General features: G+C 41.1%; 1 protein-coding gene across 5 annotated transcripts in view; it reads right to left on the bottom strand.

Moving 5' to 3' along the window:
• Window positions 1-13,446, bottom strand: part of ralgapa1 (Ral GTPase activating protein catalytic subunit alpha 1) — a 63,148-nt gene that overhangs the window by 30,749 nt on the left and 18,953 nt on the right. For all 5 annotated transcript variants that reach the window (XM_069717853.1, XM_069717851.1, XM_069717849.1 and 2 more), the window contains 19 exons: window positions 13,249-13,373; window positions 12,916-13,150; window positions 12,381-12,566; window positions 11,690-11,860; window positions 11,345-11,538; window positions 11,165-11,263; window positions 10,764-10,919; window positions 10,380-10,508; window positions 10,112-10,237; window positions 8,580-8,638; window positions 7,443-7,551; window positions 5,000-5,110; window positions 4,632-4,700; window positions 4,411-4,548; window positions 4,034-4,217; window positions 3,053-3,171; window positions 2,776-2,895; window positions 1,267-1,924; window positions 742-857 (listed from right to left, as the gene is read on the bottom strand). In XM_069717853.1, coding sequence (XP_069573954.1) covers window positions 742-857; window positions 1,267-1,924; window positions 2,776-2,895; window positions 3,053-3,171; window positions 4,034-4,217; window positions 4,411-4,548; window positions 4,632-4,700; window positions 5,000-5,110; window positions 7,443-7,551; window positions 8,580-8,638; window positions 10,112-10,237; window positions 10,380-10,508; window positions 10,764-10,919; window positions 11,165-11,263; window positions 11,345-11,538; window positions 11,690-11,860; window positions 12,381-12,566; window positions 12,916-13,150; window positions 13,249-13,373 — 3,104 coding nt within the window. The remainder of the gene's footprint in view (window positions 1-741; window positions 858-1,266; window positions 1,925-2,775; window positions 2,896-3,052; window positions 3,172-4,033; window positions 4,218-4,410; window positions 4,549-4,631; window positions 4,701-4,999; window positions 5,111-7,442; window positions 7,552-8,579; window positions 8,639-10,111; window positions 10,238-10,379; window positions 10,509-10,763; window positions 10,920-11,164; window positions 11,264-11,344; window positions 11,539-11,689; window positions 11,861-12,380; window positions 12,567-12,915; window positions 13,151-13,248; window positions 13,374-13,446) is intronic.

Below are 13,446 nucleotides of genomic sequence, written 5' to 3'. Positions count from 1 at the left end.
ATGGAAAAGGAACAAAAAGTACTATCAATAAAACATTTTTTTTATTATTTTTTTTACATATCAATCACATGAAATCAGAACATTCATATCCCAATATGATCAAATCCAATCAGAAGAGATCAGACAAGCCAACAGCAGAGAGCAGCTTCTGCAGATTACTTTCAGGGCATCACCATAATAATGTAAAAGAAAGAATATAATATGTATATTTTCTTGCTACTAACTGAAGAGTAAAGCAAATATTTGTTACAGAATCGTTATTTGGTGCATTCAAATATTACAGGGTGACTATCTGGTTGCAGTATTATTAGTTGGAGTCTTCTTTGTGTTTAGGAGGCATGTTTATGGACAATAGACCTCATTCATAGCGGACATTTTGACTTATAGCAGAAAAACAAGAGTGCTGCTAATTAGATTAATAGTTCTGTTCCATTCTTATTCAAGAGTCCCAGTAAGCCACCATTAATTTGACCATTTATTTATTTATTTATTACCTTCTTCCTATTGTGATTTGTAAAAAATGTCTTCTCTAAAATAGAACAATGGAAACTTAACAAATTATTGCTTCTTACAATAATAATAACGAAAAAAAGGTTTAAAATGAGTGTGTAAAATGTCCTGAAACCGACCATTACTGGTAAGTACTGTAAGCCAAAATATACAGTGATGCTGCACTTGTGAGGAACAAAGCATTCAAAAATAAAAAAAAGTCTTTCTCATATGAACATAGATAGCACGTACATGAAGGGCGAACTCTCGCTCGGCAGCGTTCTGCTTCAGGATGGCGTTGATCACATCGTTCTCCTGCTTCTCTGAAACACACGCTGGAGGCGGGGCTGGGATGTTGAGCGGCATGCCTGCAGGGACCAATCAGGAGTCAGAGTTAGCTGTGAACAATCGGATTTCTCCAGTGTGTTCTTGAAATTGTTCCTCTTGTTCTTTAGAACTGAAGGACAATGGTTACCCTGGTTAGTCCAAGTCCAACTTTTAATATGATGCAGGTTCCTCTGTTTTTACTAAACAGAGATTTATGTTTGTAACACGCTCACTGACAGTCTGCCTCATGGAGATGCAAACAAACAAAATGGATTATTCTGGGTATTATATGAAGGATTGTTCATTCACAGGCATACCTAGTGATTTAATTTAAAAGTTATTTAAACATACATTACAGGAACAAACTACTGTTATCTGTGTTTGTACAGTATGTCATTATTGTTGTTAGTAGGGCTTCGGTGGAGTAGGAATCTTTCTCAGATTATATACCTGCTCTCTGTAGACACTCAGGACTCGAGTATCCCAGGTACTGCAGCATTTCATCCAGGGCATCGTCTCCTTCTCTCAGCGAATCCCACGCTGGCACCGCCTCCCGACACACACGTTTAGCCAATGGCGGAGAGAGGAGCTGTTCCAAGCCCGACTCTCCTCGATCCGCCTCCCCATCCATTCGATGCTCGTTATTCTCCTCCTCCTGCTCCTCCTCTTCTCCTTCCTCTCCATCTAAACCTCCTCTTCGCTCTTCCTTCTCCTCCTCACTGGCTGTCCTCTCCTCTCCCTCCTCCTCTTCCTCCTCCTCCCCGTCTCCCTGAAACTCTTGCCTGTCGCCCTCCGTCCCCCTCCCTCCCTCCTCCGTCCCCCTCTCCTCTTGCCCGTCTTCCTCGCTGTCTTCTCTTTTCACTCCCATCTTTTTCGGCGGACCTCCCGGTGGGGTGCGTAAATGAAGGTTCGCACTGTGAGGTGACTGTGTGTGTGTCAGCAGTGTGTGTGCCGGACTGTTTGGGGAAGATGGCGGAGGCCCGTAGAGGACGGCAGAGTCCCAGGAGTGTTTTCCGGCTACATCTCGGATGATGACACGAACACAAGCGGGAGCAGAAGACAGACCGGCTGTCATCCCGCCTCCTGGAACACCAGACTCTGATCGGATCTGGAAAACAGAGGAAAGAGGGACATAACATGAACGCTAAATACTACGAATACTGAAGAAATCGTCCTGATATCAAGTTGCAGCACCTTTTACATCTCAACTGTCTTCAAGCAAAACTGAAACCCTCTTAAAATTGAACCTTAATACAGAAACCAGGAAGTGATCACACATTTTCACTTCCAAAGAAAAGTCAAAGTAAAAAGCATCAGAAGCTGTTTTGGTTTCACATTGGCAACATGAACTAGTGTAAGTACCAGAGTCACGCCATTTCTGATCCTTCATGATAATATGAGCATGATCTTTAATAGGATGTGGTTTGGTTTCGTCATGTGTAAAACAAACCACAGTTTCAGTTTTTACTGAATATTTGAAGACAAACTGACACGTTTATTCTAACATACCAAATATAATGTATTTTGTTGAACTTGTTTCAATAATTTCACTGTTCACAATTATTTTGTAAAAGCGCCAAAAGTCATCTTTACACTATTGTTGTAATATTGATTTTGAGATATTTGGTCAAAAATATTGTGATATTTAATTTTCTCCATGCTGCTAAATGCCAGTCAGTGACTTCTCTGGGGGAGTTTGTTCCAGTGTTGGAGCTAAAACACTAAAAGCATGATCCCTCTTCGTCTTAAGCCTAAACACTTTAACTACAAACAATATTTTTTTATGCCAGATCACAGCAGACTTTCAGAATAAGGTTCATGCTGCACCAGTTGTAGACGGGCCATCAGGTGGTGTCAACATGAACACTGAGAGGATGAAGGTGATGTTTAGACGGAGCTTCACTGGTTCCAGACTGCTCTTAAAGTCACATGGTGGGAACTTCCCTCAGCTAAAGTTACCTGGAGCACCGAGAGTAGCGTGGAGCCGTTCAGAACCAGGAACTGTAGGTTTGGTGAATGGAAAAGTTCTGGTCCGAGATCTGCGCTCTCGCAGAATGGGTTGTCTTGGTTTTCGCACACCTGCAAAACATATGTACACATAGTGTCACGCCAGCAAAATAAAGAGTGCTTTCAATCTTTTGTAGTCGAATCCTTTCACAATAACTTCAGAATCATTTACAGCACATCATACCGTAACATATACACCATCACCACCAAACACACAAAGGGACGATACCTGACTAGACAGAGTCGCGGGTCCTCCAGACATGGGATAATGTCCCAGATGGTTGACCAGGTGAGTGATCACGGTTCTGGCTGCGATGGAAACCAGGCCGTGCTGAATACGACTACGAACTGCAAAGAGAATGCAGAAAACAGAGAGATAAGACACGAGGCATTTGAAGGGAAAAGTGTTTAAAAGGTTGATGTTAGAGTCTATTATTTCAACTCTTCCTCGGGTTTCAAGTTTCATCAAAACGTAAAGAATGACTGTACAAACTAGGAAAAGGTACAAACACACTTCCAGCTTGTACATAGTTTGTGCCACGCTGAGAAGAAGCCGATGCCATCACACACTGTGCTGCCAGCAGATCCTGGTTAATCAACATCATTACACACACACTGTGACACACGCACACACTTTCCAACAACTCCTTATTGACAGGCTGTGACTAGAGTACAGATATGTATTGACCAGACGTTCCCAACGACTCCCTGAATCTCAGGGGGGCTCGAGAGGAGGGAGACAAAGCAAAAGAAAGGAAAAGATAAAAGAAAAGATGAATGAATCTAGCTGAATTTAATAGAGGAGAAATGAAGGAGATTAAAGGAGAGGAGAAATGAAAGGAAATTAGAGGAAGAGGAGAGGAGAGGAAAAAGAGGAGGGAAGAGGAGAGGAAGAGGAAGAGGAAGAGGGAGAGGAGAGAAAGAGGGGCATGCCCCATCGGGCTGCTCCAGTCATTAGACTTGTAACTGAGTCCTGGTGGACCACAGCAGGGGACAATACACACACACACACGGACGCAGAGAGGTGCGCATAGTGACCCTCTTCAATCTTTAGTGATGGAGGAGCAGTTTGATGGACGACTCCGGGTCATATTGTACACAGAGTTTGTGTGTGCGTGCAAAAACACATTTTTCTATCCCTGAAACCAGTCATGGAGGTGAATGGCAGTTAACAACAGGATCTAACAGTGTTGTATTAATTATAAATGACCTTCAGTGACGGGCTGCAGTTTGCTGGAGCGCTCCGAGTCGGGGCTGTGCAGCGGCTCCGGTTCTCGGAGACTCTCTAATGGCAGGAACGGGTCGTAGTCCGGACTCAACAGGTCCGACAGCTTCAGCGGGTAATACTTTGGACTGTTGAAAGACTGCGCTCCGTACACACACCCGTGTAACACCTGGACACAATTTGTGAAAGAAAAGCAAATGCTGTTTCAGACTGGATTCCATTCAGTCTCATTTATGGCCCACGTTCAGTTTTACTGCACTGATACTACACACGCACCTCATTTGAATGAATATTTATCTTTATGTAAATAACCGTGTGTGTGTGTACTAATGGCTGTGTTATGATGACACACGTATACATACCTTATAAATACAGCTGAGCAGAGTCTTGGTGGGCTGGTCCCTCTCTGGAGTGCTTCTTGTTTGTACAGGCTGAAGGAGAGTCTTTGGAGGCAGAGCCATCACCCAGTCCAACAGACACAGCAGCAGGGAAACTACCAGCTGCAACACACACAGGCATAAAGTTACTCTCTATGCAGAACAAATAGCACAGTGAGTAAACAGAGAGAGTGTACGTGCGTTACCCTCTTATCCAGTTCATGAGGAGAGGATTCAGTAGTAGGCAACAAGTATGTGATTGTGGCGATCAAAATCTAAAGAGAAAGAAAATCACACATTATTTTCCACAAATTAAATACAGGAAGACAAATGGATAAAAATGACAAAAACAGTGGAAGAATGAATATTTATGAGCTTATTTGTCACCAAGAAGCAGCAAAACTTTCAAAACCTCTAATCATAAATTTCCAAACTAACATGAAAGTCTTTTAAAAAAGTCTTTACACGGTATGATTGAACTTGTCAGAATGTGAAGACACATTTGTCCCACATTTGTTTTTTTTTTTAAATATTACGTTGATTGTACAAGTGCAAACAGTAATTAATGTCCCACCTCTACGATCTTCTTTGGAGTGTCAGGCGGGAATTTCTGAAGATGATCCACGAAATTGATGAGGAGATGAAGGATGTCGGACGCCACCAGTGCAACATTCTTATTGGGGTACTAGAGATGAAGACACATTGAAGCATTAATGTTGAATCCACCAGTACCAGTAATCAAACATGGTGCCTCTGACTGTTCTGAAAATACTTAATAAATATATAAATGTTGAATTTAATGATTGAGCCAAATTAGCCACATATCTTCAGCCAAGAACAGGTCAAAACCTAGAATATATCAGGACCATGGATGAAACACCAGAAGGCTTTTAATTTGAAAAGTATACAGGACGTCACGGCATTTGACCAACCAATGGTGCAACTTTATTATAGCTAAAGGTAAATATTAAGGAGTCCAACAGTATGTTATTACATATATTAATAAAATGTCAATGTTATTATTATTGTTGGTTATTGTAATAGTATTCCTTAGCTATACATGCTGGAATAATTAGTCTAAATATAAAAAAATAAAATAAACATATAATTATAAAATATTACAAACAAGTTTACAATAAGTTATGAAATCTTCATTTTAGAAACAGTGATGATCCTCTAAATGTTTCCTTTGTGTTAGAAAAATAAACTTGTTACTCTGAAAATTTTATTTTACAATGCAGAAATCTGAAAAAGTAAATGTATATTTTTAGTTGACATCAGTATCGGCCACAATAAACTGATATCAACTACTGACCATGTAATTATATTGCTATGAATTCTCTGTTACTTTTACTGTAAAATGAAGAAACCTTTAATCATGCTGAGAAACAGGCTGTAGATAAGCATTTCATAAAAAGGTTTTATATCCTAATTTTTGAACTTTCCGGCTCTACTACGGATCACTGACATCAAAAAACAACAAAAATACTTTTAGACAAAACGGAAGAAGGACACAGAGGACAACAGGAGGAAGTGGCTCTGCATGGAAATATGACAATCCCTCAAGCTGTGTGTGTGTGTGTGTGTGTGTGTGTGTGTGTGTGTGTGTGTGTGTGTGTGTGTGTGTGTGTGTGTGTGTGTGTGTGTGTGTGTGTGTGTGTGTGCCACAGAGCCCATGGCTGAAGCTTACTGGCTGCTGGTATGAAGGCAAGATTCAAAAGTGGACAAGATGTGTGTGTATATGTGATTAGTGTGTGTGAGCGAATGTGTGTGTGTGTGTGTGTGTGTGTGTGTGTGTGTGTGTGTGTGTGTGTGTGTGTGTGTGTGTGTGTGTGTGTGTGTGTGTGTGTGTGTGTGTGGGAGAGACACAGCTTGCAGCATTCCCCCTGGATTAGTCTCCTATCTGTGTGTGTGTGTGTGTGTGTGTGTGTGTGTGTGTGTGTGTGTGTGTGTGTGTGTGTGTGTGTGTGTGTGTGTGTGTGTGTGTGTGTGTGTGTGTGTGTGTGTGTGTGTGTGTGTGTGTGTGTGTGTGTGTGTGTGTGTGTGTGTGTGTGTGTTGCTGTAGTGTCTTAGCAGGCCATTGGCTGCCGATACATGAGCAAGGGATTCCAAGGTGGAAAAAGGTATGTGTGTGTCTTTCTGTCCATCTCGAGCCACTTGGCTAAAGATGAGACAGTAAATGTTGGACAGTGTTGTTTTGTTCTGATCCACAGGCCTCCCAGTGTCGTGTCCCAACACAGACAATACCAACTGAGGCAATTTCACCAGCACAAACAATCATCTCCAACAATGTCCTCCATCACACTTTGGCTGCCTGCAGCCCATCATGTTCAACACATCCACAACCTATCCGTCCAGTATTAAGTCAGTATTTTGGTGCACTTAAATCACCCATAACTGGAATTTAACTTCTTTTCGACAGTATTAAACCCATGACCTGTTTCCTGTCAAAGAAATTCTATTGTACTCTATTAATTAGAAATCTAGTTTTAGCATATCATTTATATGGGTCACACAGTGTTCAGTAGAAGTCAGTCAGATATTCCTGAAATAATAAAGACTAGAGGTTCATGCTGTACCGTTTCTCATTGTGTGCAAATCCCATTTAAATATACGGAGAACTGCGAGATGTGTAAAAGCTTTTATGAAAATGAACAAGGAAGATTTAATTTTCAAATAAATTAGTGCATTGATAATTTAGACAACAGATGTTTGGACACTACTGTGTTGAGCAGATCAGTTTAACATAGAGCCAGTCCGCAGCCTCTTTGATTCAGAGTCACTGCTTTGGTCTTAATTCACTGGATCCCAGTCAGAGTGGTTCTGGTGCCACGGTCAGCGGGGACAAAGTTTGAGAACAGAACAAACACGGCAGACAACAGATAATGTTACCCAGCTGCTTTGACACGTACAGATTCATAGTTCAAAGAAAAAAAACTTCTAGTAGTTGTTGGCGGCTCGCTGGGAGGAGTTTAAAAAGCTACGACTACTTATATCAGTGCTGAGGTGTGACTGACCTTCAAGGTCACACAGATGACATTGAGAGCTTCTTTAATCTGCGGATGTTGAGTCCCATGAACCAACTCCTCACACAGCCAGATACCCAGACTGCACAGAGCCACACACCTGAAAGACACAAAATATTGTAGATAAGGACAAGTTTCCACATATATGCAGTATATTGGAATCAATGTACACGCTACTAAAAAGACACAAATTACACATATGTACAAATATTTCAAATAATAAAAAATAAAGCAAAAGAATGTAAACCTATTGGCAAGTTGTGAATACAAAGAGACGCAGTGAGATGATGTGCTGTTACATTAACATCCATTCATTTCTTACACAGGTGGCTTCACTTAACTAATTAACTCATGAGGTAATATGTAAATCTGAGATTACTAATGCTGACCTCGTGGTTTACGACATGGAAAGTCATGTGCCGTTCAATTGGTTAAGTCTTAAAAAAAAAAAAAAAAAAAAAAACTGTTGCTAGGCAACGGCAATAAGTACTGCTTATAGATGCCACGCAGGCAAACAATTTGGGAAGCTAACAGGGGGGGGTAACGTAATTCAGCATATGCAGAGGGAAAAGATGAGGCCAGCGGGAAGATCAACATGTTCCTCAGACGTAGGGTATTATCCAAGTTATGAAAACAAACTCCACATGACCAAAATTACAATATATTAGCTTAATATCCAACGAAGCATGAACTTCCATTTCTTCTGCCATTTCCATAAACGTCAGCAAACACGTCACAACTCTGAACTTTTCTGTAAACCTCGAGTTCCGAGGTTTACAGAAAAGTTCCCAAGTCGTGAATACCACAAGAGGGCGCCGTTCATATGGACTCCTGTTGTGTACACAGTATATACGACCACATCTGAACGCAGCAAGAGACGTGAACCACATATCGTTTTTAAATATAATAATTTTGTCATTTACATTAACAGTCCAATCGATTCGAATACATTTTTTTTTAAATATTCCAATCCAACAATACCAGAAACAATAATGTCACAAATTGAGGAAACTTGTGTCGAACAAAAACACCATAAAAACAGCAGAACTACTGCAACACACACACACGCACACACACACACACACACACACACACACACACACACACACACACACACACACACCTTACCGAGCAGGAGCAGAGGGTTCATCTCTGGCAGAAGTCAGGATAGTTTTGATAATGTGCTCCTAAAAAATAAAGCACACGCTGTTAATTTGCGTAACACAGAACAATGTGTCGTGTCAACATCTGCACATTGTGTAACGTCTCACTCGGGCCCAGGACACAAAGGTAACCAGGTGTGTGCAATGAAGACACTGATTGAGTGCTTCATACTCAGTCAGATAATAAGTCAACAGATTTTATATATATAAATAAATAAATGTATAAAAATATATTTATTTATATATATATATAAATAAATATATATATATATATATATATAAATAAATATATATATATATTCAAATATAAAATACACACATACAGTATGCTATACTAAATATGGACATGCAGTCACAGTTCAGACACATCTACACACTCGCTGGTCCCGTCCCCGAGGTGACTGGTAATGACCGCTTAGCGATTCAAAACAAGTTTCTGCCTTGAAAGAAACCAGTGAGGGAGCCTGAAGCGCTGCCACGCATGGCATTAACGGTTTACACGGCAACAACAACAATAACAACATTACTCCCGCGTCCCGGAGCTGTTACGAGAATGCCTGATGAGACATTAACCTATTAGTTTGGTTCTGAGATCCCCTATGCACATGTGGTACGAGGTTTGGACTGACCCGGATCACAGTCAGGTACGTTTTTCAACTTTGTTGGATTTCACTTTTTAAAATGTACTGAAATGTTTTCATTTAGTAAGAGTAGCACGTGTGTGTTAATTTAATTGTATTGTCTTACTCTTCACTGAGAACACGTAAAGGAACATTTAAGTCATGTTGGTGGAATGACTTCAATGTCTAAACTCTAATTTTTTTTTAAGCACTACCTGATAAAGATGGATATGTAATCGGTTCCTGTGATAATAATCATGCTGCACATCACAGAAATATTTTAGTTAGAATTTGTTTTCATTTCTGGATTGAATTTAGAAAACAAAGAGGGCTAAAAGTTCAAAAAAATATCATGAAAGTGACACAGATTTACAGAATATAATATATAATCCAACATAATATAATAATATAGAAAACAACGACTACATCTGCTGTCAAAATAAGATCCTTAGATGCTGTTTAATTCATGTTAATTCAACACAGACCTGCTGGATGCACAAAAACAAAGTGCAGTCTCTTATACCTTGACGTGTATTTTTTAACATACAGTCATATGTAATCACTTCCATTGATAATGAGCATTTAATTAGAACATTTCATCGTGAAGACCACATTTTCCACAAACCCAGTCACTTCCAGTTTTATTTGGTGATAAGAAAACAGGAGCAGAGCCTTTCTGATTGTAAATGAGGAGTTATTTTTGTTGAGGAAGCGAATTTTGTTTTAGCATAAAAATGCGAGAATGTTAAAAACATTACAAGCTCCCGGAAATATCATGGAGTTTGCTTAAATAAGCGTGAATTATTGTGATTTCCTGGAGGGACTGGGCATGATGACGGGTCTCCCACAAAACAATAGAACCGTTGCTTCCATCTACCTTGACATCGGGGAACTTGGTCAGTACCACGTCAGCTGTGGTTGGGTGCAGAGCTGGAAGCTCCCCGTACAAGTTGGGAAAACACACCAGAGATCCAAGAAGAATCTGGGCCTCCACTCTTGGAGCCTTGAAAGGAAGAAGTGGAGGGAGACAGACAAAGAGAAAAGTGAAGAGAAGGAGAGAGGAAATGTAAATGAAACGAAACGGCCACGTCACACTGTGTTTGCACTGCAGCAACACGGCACACGAGTGTTTCTGTGTTTCTTACGTTGAGTGATGAGCAGGTGGTGACTCTCGAAGCTGCGATGATGAAGTCCAGGATCAGCATGGTGGCTCCGGGCAGACCAATACTGAAGAATCTGGGGCTGCAGTGCTTGATAATGGTGTTCACAATGTCCTGTAGAAGTAACACTTATATTTTAAACATGTGCCACCGTCAACGTAGCATCTTTTAATTAGAACCAGTATTAACTTAAACTTAAGAAATACAATACATTTTAATAGGTATACTGAACGTACTTGTAACTTTGACAAATGCATTAAGTTTGAATACAAATTTGAGACCAAACTCAGGCACGTGCGCATGCACACACACACACACACACACACACACACACACACACACACACACACACACACACACACACAGTACCTGGTCTTGGTGCAGCAGTCCCTGGTGCATGATGTTGTAAAAGTGTGTGACGAAGTCTGTGTTTGGGGAAACATCTTGCCGTCTCTTCATGATCCTGCAGATCAGCTTGTAGGCATGAAGCTTCCCCTGCTTGTAACGCTCTGTCAACTTGGTGGCCTGAAGAAAAAGAGAAAAACACGCATGTTGAAACACTAACAAGAAATGCATATGCAGGCAAACTAAGCTGTTTCTGCATTATATATAAAAAATAAAATAAAAAATCCATCTGCATTGCTATTTAATCAGGGAAAGTGATCAAGTGTGGAATTATCTATACAACATTGACACAGATTGTCCTAATTCTCATAAGTGGCAAAACTTGAGTATTATACCTCCTATTGTGACCTCTTCATCACACCTACCTTGAAGAGCCAAGGGGTGAGAATCCTCAGGGGAGGGATCAGACCTGGTGGTGCGGGAGAGGACTGGTTGTCCAGAGAAATGCCCAAATTATCTCTGATCTGAGAAGAGAAATGCAAATTTTTTTACCAACTCAGCCCATTTTATAAAGTGTTGGGTGACAGGTGTGTATCAGTACTCACCTTAGCCAGGTTTTGCCACAGTTCACACAGGTAGTCAAAGACCTGAGCGTGAATCTCTGGGTCCTTGATGCTGTTGACATCCCCCAAGATACCCAGCATCCTCCGCCACATCACCGTGGCCACATCCGCATGCCATCCAGTCAGAGAACCGCCTGCCATCACGCTGCAGTCCTCGCTGGGGAACTCACTTGTTTCTACAATCAATAAATGAATCATTCAGTGATTCTCGCCTCATTAAAAGACATGAGAGCAAGAAAAACAACGTGGCACTTTCCATAATTATTATACTTCGCAACAAAATGTTATTTGAAAGTACATGTTTATGTTAGTGTGCGTGACTGTTACCCAGATCATCCGGGGTCTGCAGGACAGAGTTGTGGAGTTTCTGGTCCAGCTGTAAGTGTGTGTGCGAATGGGAGTGTGTGTGATCGGGGTGTTCTGCCGTCAGCGTGGCAGGGGAGGGTGTCTGGGAGCGAGAGCCACCGAGGGAATGCATGGGCGACGCGCTCTCCGAGCCTAGACGAGGAGGTGAACACACGACAAGGAGAACAGGGAGTAAGTATAAACAACTGTTGATGACGCAGCCAAAGAACTGAATGTCTGCTGTTTGTTTTGGGTCGTTGTGTTTCTGATGGTATCAGCTAAAACTGTACTTTATTTTTTTGTATTACTTTTATGAGGTGTAGCGTCATCTAACTCTGATATTAGTGGAGGTGTAACATTTTGTTACGCAGGAGGCTAAAGGAAAAAAAATTATTAACATTTTATAGGCTTGAATTCAAATAAAAAGATCAGGTTAAACTATAGCTTATGTAAAGCGTTTACAGAAGAACACAGAGAAATGTATTTAGATGACATGCGCTTTCATATTAAATGTTACGAACAACTATTTACAATGCAAATTATTTTCAAAATATATTTTATGTGTACAACAAGAGTATTTAGCGGTCTCAACATGGTATAAATAGGCAGTATTAAAGGTGCTGGTGCAGTATATCTACAGATATCCAGCTAGGTGGTGATGTTATGTACGTACCGGTGACTGTGACCGTGTGGCTGAGGCTGCTGGTCTCTGAGTCGATGTGAAGTGTCGTCAAACTGGCTACTTCATGTTCTTCACCAGTCCCGCCTCCGCCCAGGCTGTCCTGATCCAGAGAGCTGCCTCGGCCTCCTCCTCCAGATCCAACTCCTCCTCCACATGTTTCTGAACTAAAAGGAAAATCTGGAAAAAAAAAAAAAAAAAGAAAATTTATCCGAACAAATCTGTTATACATAGTGCAACAGGAGCAGATGCCTTAGTGTTATAGAGGGAATATTCCTTTAAGAAGTAAGATCAATATTTTTCTGTTTTAATATTACCACTGGAGTGTTTATCTGCTTTCTTTTTTCAGTTTATCTTGGCATATAATAAAAGGTATTTATATTCATTCTATATGATATCATATATGCTATGATTTCCTTTCATTTTGAACATTTCTGACAAGTCACATCACAATAGTTTAATAGAAAAAAACTGTAGCAGGGTCACATTCTGTGGTGTATCAGCAATAAACTGTTGTGCTGTTCCTTACTATCAAATTTGGAGGTGGAGTACTGAAAGGCATTGAAGGAGTCGGATTGGCTGTCGGAGCTAATGACATCAGAACCGCTGGCACTAGCAGGTGATGTCCACTCTGAAGGAACCCCCGGATCATCAGCGGGCCGAAGGTCATCTGAGGGTCGCGACCCTGGATTCTGACCAGCCTCCAGGAGCTCCGGCAGGTCCCGGGGAATCTCCAGACTTCCCGGGCTGCTGCCACGGCGACCCTGCGTATCAAAGAGGAAAGAGGTGTTTTGTAGCTTCTATGTTTTCTCACACTTGAATATTTCATCAGTGTGTGTGTGTGCGTGTGTGTTATCCTCACCATTGTTCCCTTGGTCCGCAGTCTCTCCTGGATAAACTCATCCATGAGGTCCGAGAAGTTCGGGTTGCTGCTTCCTACGTCACTGGAGACGGGACGGGCCTTCTGGACCACTTCTTCTTTGTTGGCTGCACGCACACGCACACACACGCACGCACACAACCATTAAGACATCTGTAGATAGATTACAATAGTTAAAGT

Source organism: Brachyistius frenatus, unplaced genomic scaffold (genome assembly GCF_029030835.1).
Source record: "Brachyistius frenatus isolate BFR_SWC_R1_liver_20210118 unplaced genomic scaffold, ASM2903083v1 Contig_182, whole genome shotgun sequence".
Classification (NCBI taxonomy): domain Eukaryota; kingdom Metazoa; phylum Chordata; class Actinopteri; family Embiotocidae; genus Brachyistius; species Brachyistius frenatus.
The sequence above is the reverse complement of the archived record's forward strand: the minus strand, read 5'-3'. Positions and strand labels throughout refer to the sequence as shown.